Source organism: Nymphalis io, chromosome 4 (genome assembly GCF_905147045.1).
Source record: "Nymphalis io chromosome 4, ilAglIoxx1.1, whole genome shotgun sequence".
Classification (NCBI taxonomy): Eukaryota; Metazoa; Arthropoda; class Insecta; order Lepidoptera; family Nymphalidae; genus Nymphalis; species Nymphalis io.
In genome coordinates this window covers 9505333-9522109 of record NC_065891.1, presented here as the reverse complement: position 1 = coordinate 9522109, position 16777 = coordinate 9505333, and the positions used below count along the sequence as shown (strand labels likewise).

General features: G+C 31.0%; 2 protein-coding genes across 3 annotated transcripts in view; one reads left to right on the top strand and one right to left on the bottom strand.

Annotated features, from left to right (window-relative positions):
• Positions 1-16777, top strand: part of LOC126781823 (sorting nexin-25) — a 368238-nt gene that overhangs the window by 290252 nt on the left and 61209 nt on the right. The window lies entirely within an intron of this gene.
• LOC126781832 (proton channel OtopLc-like) overlaps positions 1-16777 on the bottom strand; it is a 56987-nt gene that overhangs the window by 6483 nt on the left and 33727 nt on the right. For both annotated transcript variants that reach the window (XM_050506912.1, XM_050506913.1), the window contains exons 3-6: positions 15454-15609; positions 4356-4473; positions 3730-3838; positions 1164-1343 (exon numbers count right to left, since the gene is read on the bottom strand). In XM_050506912.1, the coding sequence (XP_050362869.1) occupies positions 1164-1343; positions 3730-3838; positions 4356-4473; positions 15454-15609 (563 nt within the window). The remainder of the gene's footprint in view (positions 1-1163; positions 1344-3729; positions 3839-4355; positions 4474-15453; positions 15610-16777) is intronic.

Genomic DNA, 16777 nt, shown 5'->3' with positions numbered 1-16777 from the left:
TTTTTAGAATTCTCTTACAGTTCCAGTGGCCGGAGTTAAAAAGAAAATAAGCAAACGGCCTTTCTGAGCGTCCACTTAGCCTACTTTGTAAACGTATAATAATGAAACGTAGGGAACCATAACAACAAAATGAAAAATAATATTGTACACAATACGAATTGTTATTCCTACAACTAACACAGATATTTTCCATTCAACGCTAAAGATAAAAAAGTAAACTTTTGTATTCACGTAAGAATCAAGGATTCTTTAATCAGTCGACTTGAAAACTGTATTTAGTTGGTAAAAATATTATAAAAGGACAAAATACGTCTATTTAAAGGTTAAATGGTATGTACGACCTTACTTATAAGCAAAATGATTATTATATTTATGACGTTGCAGTTAAAATAGTCGTTCAAAAATCGGCATCGAACATTTAAAAAAAAAATCAACAAAATTTGTTTCAGGAGCAGCAGTAAGCCGTCTTTTTTTAAAAATAGCTTTGTTTCGATTTGTTCAGTTTAAGGTCAGGTCTACATAATTACTACTATAATTTTAAATAATTCTTTAATAAATGCACATATTTAGTGTTATTTTAAAATATATTTTAAGCGTTTCATTTACTTTAAAGTGTAATAAATACGATTACATTTTCGTTATCAAGGCATTTAATAAAATTAACTTGAAACTTTGTGTCTTAACTTCCAAAGAACATATTCAATTTAATTTATTTTACTTTATTTATTTTCTCGGAGTTCATGTTTTCAGACGGCAAAATGTTTGCATTTAATGTTAACATTTATTTTCCTTATTTAATTGTACATATAAACGCGTGTGACTGTATACTTAAAATGTTAATCGTAAGCTGCCGGCGCACATTCGGCGAAGCAGATGCTAATTACTGATCAAGTTAGCAAAACACATTTACTACAATTATTTTATATAAAAATATGTGGCGAATATTATTAACAACTACACCGGGTTTAAATAGCAGAAACATGAGGCACGATCCGTTGCTGTCAAGGTTACTGGGGTACCAAATAAAAACAGGATTTTAAGGGGAATATTATGAGAATAATTCAAGGTTGAGAAATACGGATGGATTTTTATACTCCCTTCCAAATGTCACTTTGCACTTTTATAGTATAGTTAATGTTCTACTGTTATGTTTTATTACTTACCAACTGCACCCATCCTCAAATAGAAACTACCATAGTGATGTGTGCGTGTGGCGAGAGCGAATCCCAGCGACAATCGCTTAGCGGCTAGCTGCGGCTGCACATGCGTGGCTGTGGTGTTACTACGTTCCGTGCGAGATGAACACGACTCTGATTCCGACGGAGAAGAACTCGATTCTGATTCTGAATTAAATAATTTAAAAGCTATATATTTATATTTTAGTTATTAATTCCTATTTTCGGTATGTTAGAATATCACATTGTTCGCATCTCGTATTAAGCTAGGGAGTAATTGTGATGTTCAGTTCAAGATCTATACTAGTAAATCTTCAGTAAAAAGAAATAAGAATAAAAATATAGCCATGTATAATAGTTTCATTCTCAATGAAAGTTTTTGCCCAAATGTATTTGGTTTAAATTCCATTGTTCCAGAGAAAAATTTAGTCTATCCCATCTATTATATTACAGTATTTTTATTCAATACAAATAACGTTAAAAAACAATTCATAGCTTCATTGCATTCCGCAATTGAAAAATGCGTCTACGTATTATAAACTTTTTTTTAAAGTATGTACTCAAAAACAAATTAATAAGTTTATACAAGATAACTTTTATAATATTTTTTTATTCAAGCTCAAGATCAAATAAAATAAAATTACAATCGCATCGCCACTCGATCACGTATTTTATCTCCTTGTCATTTAAGAGCCATTCATTATTTTGGACTTAGAATTTCATATTTCGCTTCAAATTGTTTTATTGAATTCCTTTATGAGAATATTTAGACACAAATACGATTTGAAAAGATGAATATATTAAAATATTTTTACACAAGTAGACGAAAACTTCAGAAAAGAAAATAATAATCTTTTGTCTCATGTCAACGCTTTGTTCTGCCAGAAACAGCTTACTGTAAAGCGGATTGAAATTTTTTCCGTCTGCAAAATGTTTCTACTTAAACAATTCAAATACTCACATACGATTTTAATTCCATACATTTCTTCAGAGATTTTATTCAATGTCTGTCATACCAATTATTAACTACATTGTATTATATTGTCACTAGCTTCTTCGGTGAAAAACGGTCCGCGAGCGCTTTGTTTTATTCATAAGGAGAGCGATTAATCGGGCTTAAAGATCAGAAAAGTATTTGGAAATAGAGGTATCTTAAGCTTCAGACGAAGGATTAAATTGTCGAATCGAAAAAAGTGTTATATCCTTTACCGACTATACCTACAAGCCTAAATAATTACTTAGAAATGTAAGAAATTACTTGAGCTTATTAATACAATAGTCTTTCCGTTGAGTGTCCAAATTTAAATAAAAATAGCTCAACGCATATATAATCCACCAACTCGCATTTGAATCGCTTGGTACAAAGCTTTATCATATAAAGAGAGAGGGAATTAGCCATATTTGGGACATTTACAGAGTGTTACTAATCTATTTATATAACAAAATAATATATTTTTAAGCTAGTTATAAGTCATTTATAGCTAATAATAAGTGAAAAACCACAGTCAATGTGTACAATCCTATATCTTTTTTAACAGATTCCCTGACTATTAACAGTTAAATAATGACCATGAATGTGATTTGAAGAAAGGGGAAGGATTATAACTTACAATAGAACTGAGTACGAGCTGAGATGGCCCAGTGGTTAGAATGCCTGAATCTTACCCGATGATTGCGGGCACAAATCTGCATGTGTCTTATTTCATTGAAATGCTGCCACATGTGTATCCACCGACACGCATTGGAGCAGCATCGTGGAATAAAATTTAAACCTTCTCCTCAAAGTGAGAAGAGGCCTTAGCCCAACAGTAGGATATTAACTTTACTACAGTTTTATTAAGGAACGCTCATTTCTTAAATCTCTGAGAACGTAAGGAGTAATTAGTGAACGGGCTTAAAAAAAGGGATTTCCTTTTGCCTTAAAGTAGTATTTGTAAAAATTACTTCATCACGATTAATCTTTCTTAAAATGAGTTTGTGAACTAATTGTTATATCAGAGTAATAATCAGAAACGTATATTATCGCTTTAATTTGATAAACAAACAACTTGGGATTGTTCTCTCTGCAAAACGTGTCAAACGCTCTTTGTACATATTTGCCGTCTTAACGAAGTGCATTTCAAATTAGTACTCGAGTAAGATTATTTGAACAGTTAAGCCCAAAACAAGAACATAACAGATAACATGGCGTTGCAAAAAATTTTAACGTCCATTAATTAGTCTATTATTAATTGTTCAGTAATTAAAAATATTTACAATAAATAATTTATCAACAAATACATTTGCATAAATACATACATTTTTTTTACTACATAATAAAAAACGATTTGTATTTCTTATGATATCCAACGAAAGAATTAATATTATTAAAAGTAACTCTGCCTGTCTGTTACGCTTTCAAGGCTAAACCACCGAACCGATTTTGATAAAATTTAGAATGAAGCAAGCTTGAACCCCAAGCACAGGCATACCTAATACGCCCCTCTCACACGCAGGCGAAACAGCGGGCGAGTACTAGTAAAATGAGACATACTTGAAATAAAAAATAACTCACTAGCAACGACAGCGGTGTCAGCTGCGGACCGAGACCTGTCTCGGAGCAGTGCAGCGTACATGTACAAAAGGAACACCATACTGCCGATATACAGGTACAGATAGAAGCCCTGCCGATAAAATTAAACATTTATATCTTCATCTAAACAACACAGAATACATATCAAGTTTTATTAAACAAGGAAAACAGCTATTAACAAAAGATAGAGACAAAAATAGAATCGTAAAATATGGTCTATCAAAAGTTTTAACAAATAGTTATATAATAGTTTTAATAAATAAATTATATGTGTGTAGAATTATATCAATTGTATACAAAAAAAGAAAAAAGTAGATCCTATACAATATATAACTTAACCTAAAAGTAATGAAAAGATAACATATATCATTGCTGGTCAGTAATTTCTAAATTAGAGCTACAGCATGTAGCTGTGTAAGCGTGTAATTTAAAAACAAACTTTATTTGGCGGCAATTTTTAATATAATAAAATAAATAATTAAGCTAAGTTTTTAACAGTTATTTTTAAGTCACGATTAGTAAAATATTTTTTCATCGCCAATTTTTGGTCATTGCCACATAACAACAATGTATTTTCCATGACATTTAGAACTACCATAAAAACTTACCTCATAAAATGAAGGTGGTATGTATGTTGAGATGACTTCGGCCATTGGAAATGCAACTCCCATCACAACCAAGAGTTTCCCGTACAACGCCGAGAGAGTGGTCGCGAGTGCATCCCCTCTATCAAGAGAAACATGAAAAATAATATATCTTAATATTATTTAATAGTAATGTTTTAAAAAAGGTAACCAAGAGTATGTAAATGGCATGTAATTTTATATTTATATTTATAGTGCACAAGTATGTGCGCAAACACAGGTGTACTCTCTATTCCTCTCTCATAATCCGATGGGAAGGCAATCCGACACGACCGGAAAGAGTTCAGGCGCAGGCGAGTTCAGGAGGCACGGGAGTGTACACACTTCCAGACTCCGGGCTGCTAGTGAGAATTTCTGACAAAAAAAACCCAATAACTTTTTATTGGGTCAACCTGGAAATTGAACCCAGAACCCCCGGGTCTGCGGCCTTACATCAAGCCACTAAACCAACGAGGCCGTCAATTTGATTATATAATATTAATGTAATTGTACACTTAACACAAGTGATACTACATATTCTAACGATATCCTTATGAAACTAAATTCAAATTAGCTTGGAGACTTTCGCGTTTGTAGTTGTTATACCAAATACTTTTATATACATGTTTTATTTTTATAGGTATAATATTATACATAATATTAAACATATTTTTTATTAATGAATTTCTTCGAGTCCAGACATTTCGTCGTTATCCTCGCTATCATCCAATATATCATGTATGTTAATAACAATTCATTCTGATATTGTTGTTCTGAATAATTCTGATGCTGTTATATCTAAAGCCTCTTCTCTAAGCTGAAATTACTTTTCCTCTTCAACAGCATGTAGACAAACATATCTCCATTCCTCTACAGTTATGGCAATTAATTTTTCCTCAGCTAATTTGATTGTAGCATTCATATTCATTATATCATTTTTTGCGACGTAAGTTTTCAATTTAGACATACAATTTAAAAAACAAAATGGCATGACACTTCCACGCTACATATGCGAGAGTTCGCACTATCGCAAACTGGTTTATTTCGGGCTTACTCACTGTATGTATTACACTACTACAAATGCCAAATATGTCTTCAAGCTGATTGATCTGTAAAATCGAATTGCCTTTAGAATGGATTTATTCGGTTACTCTGTGTTTTTGAAAGTAGATAATTACATTCTTATTATGACAATCAACGGATATTGTATATCTTTATATTAAAAGTGATGAGCGTTCTCTGTATCCACTATTGCAATGTTCTGCGTTGTAACATTAATAATTATGGCATATATTGTAAAATTAATAAGTGTGGCACTGTAATGTTCGTCTTGAATTAATCACTAATGTAATTTTTGTTACGTTACACTTACATACGAATACTGTCGGCTCTTCAAGTATAACAATTATAAAATCATTAAGTATAATAATTATAAAAAAAGTGTTTTAATTGTTAAATATAGGTATAACAGCGCCTTTGAATAGGGCCCTTAAACGTATAATAATATTTATAAAGAGGCGGATTTAGATTTATTTGGTGATGGCATGGAAGCATACAAGGTTAAAGTAAAAAATACTTTGACAGATTACATATTTAAATGCTAAAGTACTGCCACAAATGGTTCATACACCCTTTAATTTCCTCTTTCTTTTTTTTTTCGTTTTTGTGTATAATATTTTACCATAATATGTTAGTTTATTTTTTTTTCTTATATTTCTTCTTTAATTTATTTGTATACACATTGTTTTGCTTATGCGATGTTTAAAAATGTTAAATCGGAGTGAGCGAAGCTGAATTTGTGAAATTCCATGATTGCGTATAGTGTTAATAAGTGTCATTGTTTGGAGTTGTTATTTTTTGGGACAGACATATATAAACATTGTACATTGTGTTAACTTCCTATAAAACAAAATAAAATATACAATTAGAATCTTTAATATAAATACAAGGAAACAAAAAATATATATAATACAATTTTTGAAAAAAATATATATATAAATGCAATGCTTCTAGCAAGTATAAGAAAAAAGTCGTATCCGCTCATCCATATAGATGTATGTAGATTTCCAAAAAAAGATATCAAAACAATTAATACCTACTTATCTATATTTATTCTATACTATTTTTCTTCATTCATGTTTTTATGCTAAATAAAGAAAAGTGAAGAGGCGTTTGGACTCTACTACCACTTACCATTAGGTGGAGTAGAGTAATTTGTCATCCATTATGTATGATATAATCTATACAAATAAAAAGGATATATTTGTACTATATGCGTTCCTAAGCCATTCAACCGATTGTGATGAAACTTTGGTGAGTTCTCCTGCGTTCGTCCGAGAAGGTTTCTAAGCTTAAAAACAAGTTTTTTTTATTGTATGTGTGTTGTATATAAACGTGTTATTTAGATCTTTATTCAATCCGTGCAAAGCCGGGACGGCGAGCTAGTTATTTAAAAAAAATCTTACCATTGATCAAGCTCTTTCAGCTTACAGAGTACATAAAATTTTTATGAATTTTCGTCAGACCCTCAACATTCATTTGCATAAAATGTTGAATGAAAACGATCGTGCTTTAGAAAATCATACGTCCTATTATTGAGGATCAAAGAGCCGCTTAACAATTGATATTAAGCAAATTACAAATACTACAATATATATACAAAATACTAACATAAATTAATATCTAAAAATATTGATGTTTTTATTTTGTTTGCTTATAAATTTGTGCAGTACTTGAAAAAAATACATTAATATATGTATCATAAATTACTACTACTAGCTTCTCGTGGTTTCACTCTTGTTAACGTTGCTTTAGTAAACGGACTAATGCAAAAAATTTTTTTTCAAATCTGACATGTCGATTCAGTGCGCTCTTGATCCTAGAGCGTTTTATCAGACCAATAAATTCTTTAACTTGATAATATTTGTATAAATTTATCCGAAAGTTAAAACCAAATAAACAAAAAAAAATAATCATTCCAAATTCGTAATTAATTTAATCATTATTAACAACAAAAACAATTAGAGCGTCCCAGAATGAATAAATTAATTACTGAGAAACCTTCAAATTTCCGGTTACCAGAATAAGCTTTTATCGTAATTTCCGCTGTTTAAATGCATGTGTTTAAGAAAAAAGGGATTCGTATCAAGCTAATGAATACGAATGCTTACAAAGCGCGTGAAGAAAGCGTGTTAAAAATACCCAGCTCTAGTTTCTGGATAAAACATTTAGGAAAATGCCTAATTATTATGAGGTTAAAAAATTATACACCGAAATTAAGTACATAAAAAGACTAAAAATAGTCGATTTTTCACAAGCATTTATGAGTTTTTACATTTTTTTATGGCTGCTAAAGCTAAAAAAAAGCGAAAAAATTGTTTTAATTGTATTTATTTAGTTACTATACGCTCAATTCGATTTTAATTACTTTCGTATTTAGAATATTAATAAAATTAGTATATGTGTCGTATTTTTATTGCTTACAGATATATAATTCCGTTTTGATTGAACAGGATTAAGGACATGAAATTATTAATCGTGTTGTTCATATTCTTTATGTTGACGACTCTCTTCGCCATTACATAACTATAGAAACATCTTTATTCAATTTGTCTCTAACAAGCACTTTTTTAAAATCAATATTTTTCAACTACATTTATCAAATAAACCACTAGTATCGAAAAGTTAACCACAAAATAAATAAATCTTCATCTTATGTATATATGAATCTACGGATATTGTCTGCGGTACATTATCCGTGCAGTGTACATTACACTAGCTCACTCACCCTTGGAACATAGCAAAACAAAGTATTGCTGTTTGGCGGTAGAATAATTTGTTAATGATAACCCAACTAGGAAAACTTATACCTAGTGAAATTTATTAAGTATCAAAAATTATTATTTGAAGTTATATGTATATAGATGTATAAAAAAACATTAGTAAACATGTGCCTGTCATTGAATAAATGTATAAAAAACAGGTAAAATAAGATTAAAAAATAGTGACAGAACACGAAAATGCGTTTTTTTTAATATATCGTAGTAATACCGATTTTTCCGCGGACGAAATCGCGGGCACCAATTATTTTGAATAAGTGAATTCCGTTCATCTGAAGAAACCGTGGAGCGGTGTTTCTTTGATGTTTACTAAAGCATAAACTGTAACCACGAGTTCTTTGAAATCTACTATATCGTATTCTATGAGCAATCAGATTAAGTTTTTTTTTATTACATCCGGTTTTTGTAATCTCTATTTTTATTCGAATGCGCAATTATATTTTTCTAATTATTTAGCATCGAATGTTGCTTTCTGATAATACTTCGTTTGTCAACTACGAGTTTATGAATTACTAAACGTTTTGAAATGCTAAATATTAGTTTTTAATTATGAACAACAATAGTTCATATTAAAAATATTGTGTTTTTAATATTTTTAATGACAAGAACACAGAACTTAATTCACAACTAGTATAAGTAATGACGATGTTTTTCTGACGATGTTTTTCCGATGATGGTTCTTTCCGATTATGGTTGAATCTCAGGAACTAGCCAGCTGCACAGTTGATACGTTGCCAGTTGATGCACTACTATTGCCTTAACCCTAGTTTAATGAGATCGCAATCTTGAGATCTCAGTCGCCGGACCTAGAGTCTTGACGGGCTTTCCGAAACACAGAAACTACCAAATTCCTATCGCCGGGTTACCAATTTAGCGGAATTCTTGGTATAAAAACTCTTTTCATCTGACCCGATTCGAGATCTAAATATTTAAACATAAAATTAATTACTGACTTTTTTTCTGTAGATATTTTATATAGACCTGGACAGCAAACTGGCTCCGACTACATTATATAATACGCTATATCTCAAAACAGTGCGACATAGAAACATAATATATGCCTGTTTCTTCCATATTGAACGGACTTGTTTTTTTGTAAGGCCAAAAGAAACAGTTGTCGGCTTAATAAAAAAATAAAATCGCTCTATACTTATTGACATACTAATCTATATAATAATCTATATAATTTAATGTATGAATAGATAAAAAATAAATATTTTTTTTTATAATATTATGTTTTTGCTTTGTTATGAATATTAATTTAAATAAGAAACTATATTATCCACACACATACCTCTACAATTACGCACACAATATAAAATATTTTTTTCTAGAAGTTTTTATAAATGTTTCAATTACAAATCAACATACATATGCAAATTTCACGCTCCGAAAAATAGGGACCTTTTCACTAAGCACTTTCTTCATAACAATTACGGGACTAACAATGATACTCGCTTCTATCCTAGCGAATATAAAACATTGACTTTTTTTAAAGAAAACTAAGGGTGTCTCGAAATGTGGAAATATAGCGAACAATACATATGTTGTTCACAATATTCAGCGAAATAAAACGGTGTATGTTACAATAAGAGTTCATAAAAAATTTCGTTTGTTTAAATACAAAAGCAATCTACACGGTATCTAAAAATGACAACTCAATATCACATTATTATATTATTATATAAAGCTAGTTATTTGCTATTTGGTTGGGAGCTATATATATATATATACATATATATATATACTGTTATTATAAAAGCGAAAGTAGCTCTGTCTATCTGTTACACTTTCACCACTAAACCACTAAACTTATTTTGATGAAATTTGGCATGAAGTAAGCTTTTTTTGTCTGACCACACCCCCTTCTAACAACTATTCTAAAACGGATCGAATAAATAATACTTAATACATGAATCGTGGAAAGCAATCCCTTAATTTCATTCGCCAGTGATACCCCAATAATAATTCGGCGTTCGCCGCAATCAATTATCCTTATTAATATCATGAAAATGTTGATGAGTGAGTTTGTTTATAACGCTTTCACGGCTTAAATATTCAACCGATCAACATGAAATTTTCCATGCACAGATTCCATGGACAGAAAAGAATATCGGGTCCAACATCACCCCCGGTTGAGCCGCGATCGGAAACATGGTTTTTGTAGTTCAAAATATAAACTATTCAACATGCTACAATATACTATAACATAATAGTTAGCTGTAATTGATGTTTACATGAATCATTAAATCCTCTACGCAGTATTTAAAAAAAGTACAATTTCAGTCATAAAGTAAAAGTAAAGTAACAGCCTGTGAATTTCCTAATTATGGTCTGAGGCCTCCTCTCCCTGTAAGAAGAAGACTTGGAGCTCATTCTAAAACGTTGTTCTAATGCGGGTTGGTCTATACACATATCGAGGCGTGAAGAGGCATCTTGCGGGCCGGCAAGGCGGGAGCGGCTAGTGCAGACCCAACTGTATTATCCGACTATATTATGTATTTCTTCCCGACTGTTCTAGCCGTTTGGACTCCACTACCACTTACCATCAGGTGGAGTGGAGTCATATGCTTTCGCGGTTTATATAATATATATATATGTATATAATTTCAGTGAAATTAGACACATTCAGGTATCTTCACGATGTTTTCCTTGACCGCAGAGCACGAGATAAATTTTAAACTCTAATCTGTGCCTGCCTGGGTTTGAACCCGCGATTAAGATTCACCTACAATATAATTTCCAGTAGAATTTATATTCCGAATCGATGGTACCATTACATTACTTACTTATTGTCCTGTAAAATAACTTTCGATTCTTTACACCTTTATAAAGCCAATTTAAATGTATATTTTAATTTGATTTGATATTGTAGTTAATTAAATGTATACACATGATTCTACATTCAATTAGGATATTATGCAAATAAGGTTTCAAATTTGTCGTCTAGCTCGACGTGAGACGCGCTACGTCGTGCTACTAAGAATTATGTACCGAGTGGCACTAAATAATATAAGACCAGGAAGCAAGGACCCCTCGGCATTATCTTTCACAATCTCCTTGTAAAAGTATTATTCAAAACATTTCAAACTTGAGGTATCTTTTCGCCTGGTTTCTGGAAACCCTTAACGCTCCCTCTGGGAAAAGGGGCCCCTCTCGTGCGTGCCTTGTTGTCATGGCAACGGTGTGTTATTGGCTCCCCACAGCTATTGTAGCTTCCAAAGATATCTATAGGAATACATATAGCATGCCACTCTGTCCGAGATGACATAGCCCCAAATTCATACACGCCCTACTTCCCATTTGAATGTACGCACTTGATATATTTTTTAGATTTGAGTGTGCGAGGGTTTTGAGTTGGCTTTTGAGATATTTGTGTTTCTATGATTTGTTCGCTGTAGAGGGTAAATATATATTGTTCTTTAATAACTCCGTGGTAAAATTTGTATTCTACACGCTGAATCAGCTTTCGGCGTACAACTTATACAAGTACATATGTGTCTACAACATATGTATATTTTTTAAACAATTTTGATTTATTTTGTTCTTTTTATGTGTACTAATAATTGCTTATTTATTTTATGTAGAAATATACTACATAAAATAAATTTTATGTAGTTTTTAAATGAGATTTTGTTACCGTTTTTTCTGATATTGTCATTTAAGTCAAAGACTTCATTTCATTTTTTTAGTAAGTGTAAACCTAAGTTTGCATTCTAATTTAACCTGTAATTGGTATATACTTTGTAACGTAATTTATATATACATATTTGCAAATATATTCTTAGTATATAACCTAGGCTCCCTAATAAATAAAACATTTCATTTCCATCCGTTTAGTAAATAAATACCATCATCTAAACATTAAGCCATATGTAAATATATATAAATTTTATACTTTGCCTTTCATAGCTTTATCACTTAATTCAACTGTTTTTCATTTAATATAAATTATTTTTATTAAGATTAAAACCCTCTTCTTCTCAAGATTTACCTGTTTCATTAATAACATCGCAACAATAACTTAATAAGCAATCGAGAGCAATGAAATAATTCAACTTTAAAATTAATTAATTTACCTTTTAAATTATTTAGCTGTTTACGATGTTGATACAGATTTAATTTTCATCAGTGTATTACTATGTAATTAAATATGTTATGTTTAAATAGGTCAATGTGTCTCCTTGACTCAGATATAAAAAATGATTTTTATTATGATGTTTATTATTAAAAACTATCCAGTCTAGTAAGTATGTCTAAGATCGCGATCGCGAGAAGAGAGTGTAAGGGACGCGTAAATAAAAACTAAAATTTTGCCGACTTAAGGCGCTCTTCCGTTGTCTGAGTACTAATTTGGACAATAATATACAAAATTTTATTGTAATTTATGATATATCTGAATAAAAGTAACATCACCTCATCAGTAATGCAACGACCATCAATAATGTTTAATTTTGCTGTATATTTATCCGGTAAATATTCGTGAATTATTTAGATATGGGTAGTGGATTAATCCAACACAGATAATCAATTTGTTGGTATAATCGTTTTAAATAAATAAAAGTGAAAGCTCTTAACCCACAATAGCCCACAAGTGAGCTATTTTCGGGCTATTACTGCATGATATTCTGTCACCCGCACTGAAACAGCGTGATAAAATAAGCACTAAATGTATGTACTCCTCATTTACAGGCTGTTATAAATATGTAAGCTCATTTTTTAATAATATTACTAATTATTATTCTTCTTAGCAAGTAAATTACTAAAATGCTTATCGAAAAACGCCATATATAAATGAGCCGATTATTTTTATATTTACTGGGTCCTTCAACCACCCTAGAATTTCTTTATTCAAGCTCAAAGTTTAATCAGACCTCGTGATTACACGTCCTATGTAAACAAAGAATTTCCATTAAACCGTTTTTATCATGGAGGCAAAAAAATCCTCGTTGCCTTTTAAAGATAGCTCGTTTTTTCGTTAAAGTTTGCAATGTTTTATTGTTAGCCCGGAATACGCTCAAGACTTAGTGACGTCATAGCTGTTAATTTATGAGCACTCCAGTACATTTTGTGACAAGTCCAAGGCACTCGGTAGAGTGAGCATTCAGTGGCTAAACTCAATTTCCCTTCCTCGTGCGAACAGATCTGCTAGAGATGAATATATGCTTGTCGATGGTTGCATTTCATGTAAAGGATTGAAAATTAATTGTGTTTTCAATATTTTACATTTCAGTTTTATTGATTTATCTTTTCAAGATAATATTTAATTGATAATCCTATATAAAGCTAGAGTTTAACATCTAACGCAATGAAGCCGAGTCAAGTAGCATCTATTTATAAATACAATTAATATAAAAAGCCAATAAAGCATTTTTAATACGAAGTAAAATTTTATAATATCAAAGAAATATTTTCATATTGTAAAAATTTGGAACAAAGGTATTATAAAAGCCAGTAATAAATTACATTACCTATCGTTTGCATATCGAACAAAATGCATCAATGAGACGAGAATCAAATATTATATGACCTTTTTTTGTCAGACATCCATATACATAAGTTACACATAAACTTGACCAAACCGTTAAAAAGATAAAATTTGCTTCACTATCATAAAGTTATTCTTTAAAATTTAATAATGTTCTGTAATAATATTTTATACTAAAGTGCGTCGTAAAAAGGCTCCAGTCATCATACTTATTACTGCTACCAAATAGCATTACCAAAATTGTGCAAAGTAAGACCCCTTACATAAATGTAGGAATAGGAGTTTCAATAATATAACCTTTTACGAGGGCAACATTTGACCGTCGGAAATATTTCATTTATTACATATACTGTTGGGAGCGGAGTAAGAAATTATGCGCATAGTTCTAATAAATTACTTTCCCTAAGGTCCGTAAGCTTAAGGTCCGTATATTAAGCGAGAACTCATTTTGAAAATACATAACCACGTTACTATATACATATATTATGAAAGTACTATTATCGACTTTTTTTATTCTTAAAAGAGATGGTCCAGTGGCTAGAATGCGTTAATCTTAACCAAAGATGTTGGGTTCAAACTCGAGCAAGTACAAATGGTGTTCGTTGTTCTTAATTAATAAATAAATCTGCACGAATCAGACGCAATTCTTGTCAATACATGCGACAACATGTGTATCCAAGCAGCATGGTGGAATAAGCTCCAAACTTTCCTCTCATTGACCAGTAGTGGGACAGTTGTTATGTAAGGCAGATACAAGATAACTATCCTATACTGTGAGAAATATTTGCTTTTAGCATTTAACAACGTCAATGCGACGCTAACCGGAAACTGTACACTATGATTATATGATGCATAATAACACGAGCTCACTGCCTCCAAGATGTAAGAAGGTAAGTGAACTAAAAGTACTGCCATTTGGTGGTACAATAACTGATGAGATCACACGTTTTGCCACCACTGAATTATTTTAGCCTTTATCGTTTGTATAATTTATAATGTATTTCTTAAAATGCATAAAATTATATTAAAAATAACAAAATACGACACAGCCCTATAATACATGCACTCAACCACGGGGATGATTCGTCTTGACACAAACTGACGCTACAATACGCATGGCTTGTTTTCATTTGACAACGCTACTCGTGTTTATAGTCATCACGCTTATGTAACTCGTTTTATATATTTACAATTACATTTATATGATATTAAATGCTGCCAGCTTTCTCGCCACTATTTCACACGGACGTGATTTGTACAGTAGCTATTTTATTTTATTTGTACCATATATTCAAATATTGTTATATTTGTTTATATTTGTATGTATAATCGTTATTACGATTGCAACGGAATGCTAGTAACAAAAAAAGAACTGAATTGTACCAAAAGTCCAATAACATATTAAATGACAGTAAGCGAGGTGGTTGTTAGTCTCTATATCTATCCTATGAAGATAACGACCAGATATATTTATGGTCAAAAAGTTAAAAACAGCACTACTCAGTAACGCTGCTATGTACTGGTTTAAAGGGTGAGCGAGCCAATATAATTTACATTAGTTAAGATACACAACTTCTTAGATTCCAAGGTTGATAACGCATTGTCGATATAAGAAATCGTTAATATATTTTACAGCGACAACGCCTTTGGGCGGCGGTGATCACGTACCGTCAGATAGCCTATTTGCCTGTCCACCTACCTATTATAAATAAATAAAAACTATTTTGAATTAATCAATACAGCTAATATTACTTACGCGCTAATTACATGCATGTTTTGAATTGATGCAGATGTTCGTGTAGGATGTCTGCTCGGAGGTAGCGGTGGTTGAACTGAACCGCTGCCAGATCCGTACAGCATCGGTTGCAATGACAGCGACGCACCCAGCGTCATTGATGGCGGACTGGATAATCTACACAAAATAAATCAGCGTATAAATAACAAACAGAAGTCTTTAAGATACAGTTCATTGGTTATTCTTTTGTCATAGATAAAAATCATATAAACACACAATAAAAATAATTTTCTACGTTACGTGGAATCAAAATAAACAAATGAAAAAGTACCCAATGTCAGGCTGATGTCAAAACAAAAATGATCGGCCGAACCAGTCGGCAAATCCGACGTAAGTTACGACATCTCCCTAAATCACTACACAAAACTACACTCCATTCGACTGTAATGGTATGAGAAAAAAATACTTAATATTTTGTTTAGTAAATTGACAATATTTTTATTAATTGTTCTCGCTTGTTATTATTTTTGTTTTACTATTAATAATCGTCATGCGAAAATAAAATTGAAACAAAAAAGAGAGGTTAATAATTATTATTAAAAAGGTTCAATACATTAAGATATCGCGACTAGCCCGATTCATTAAAATATATCCAGTATTTTGGACTGATACCCTGGATCGGATATATTTTATAGTAGGTAATAATAACTCTAAACGATTATAATCGTGAGTTCAGCTCGTATATAAATATCGTATTTATTGAGCCGTTATCGTTAAAATGTTATCATTGAAATAGGAATTACATCGGCGCGAGCCACAATAGTTAATGGCCTGTCGCTAAACAAAATATAGTTACGGCTCAATTAATTTCTATAAAATTGTAGTTTCAAAGAGCCTCGCCACTTTTAATGTTTTACCACAAATTAAACAGTAATTTCATTTCTAATAAAAAGCTTAACGAACTTATTATTTCAGAACATATTTATAAAATATATAATTAAGTGGTTTACCCGCTTCTTTGTTACTGATTAAGAATAATTTACAATTTTAAAAAAAATATGACATTGACATAAAAATTTAAAAAAAAATGTAAAATTTTGAAAAGTGATTTAAGACGATACGTTTTAATGATGCGTGTATTTTTTTAATATTATAATTATTATATAGCCAATATCGTTATCACTTTCAGATATTTTAATAATAGCTCTATTGTCTGTACTTATTTAATGAAAAATATAGTCGAGATTAAATTCATAATTTCGACACTTTTTATATAGAAATAAAGTCTATTTTTTTTTATTTTTTTTATTTTTTTTTTATTAGGGAAACATACAGCATATCGTAT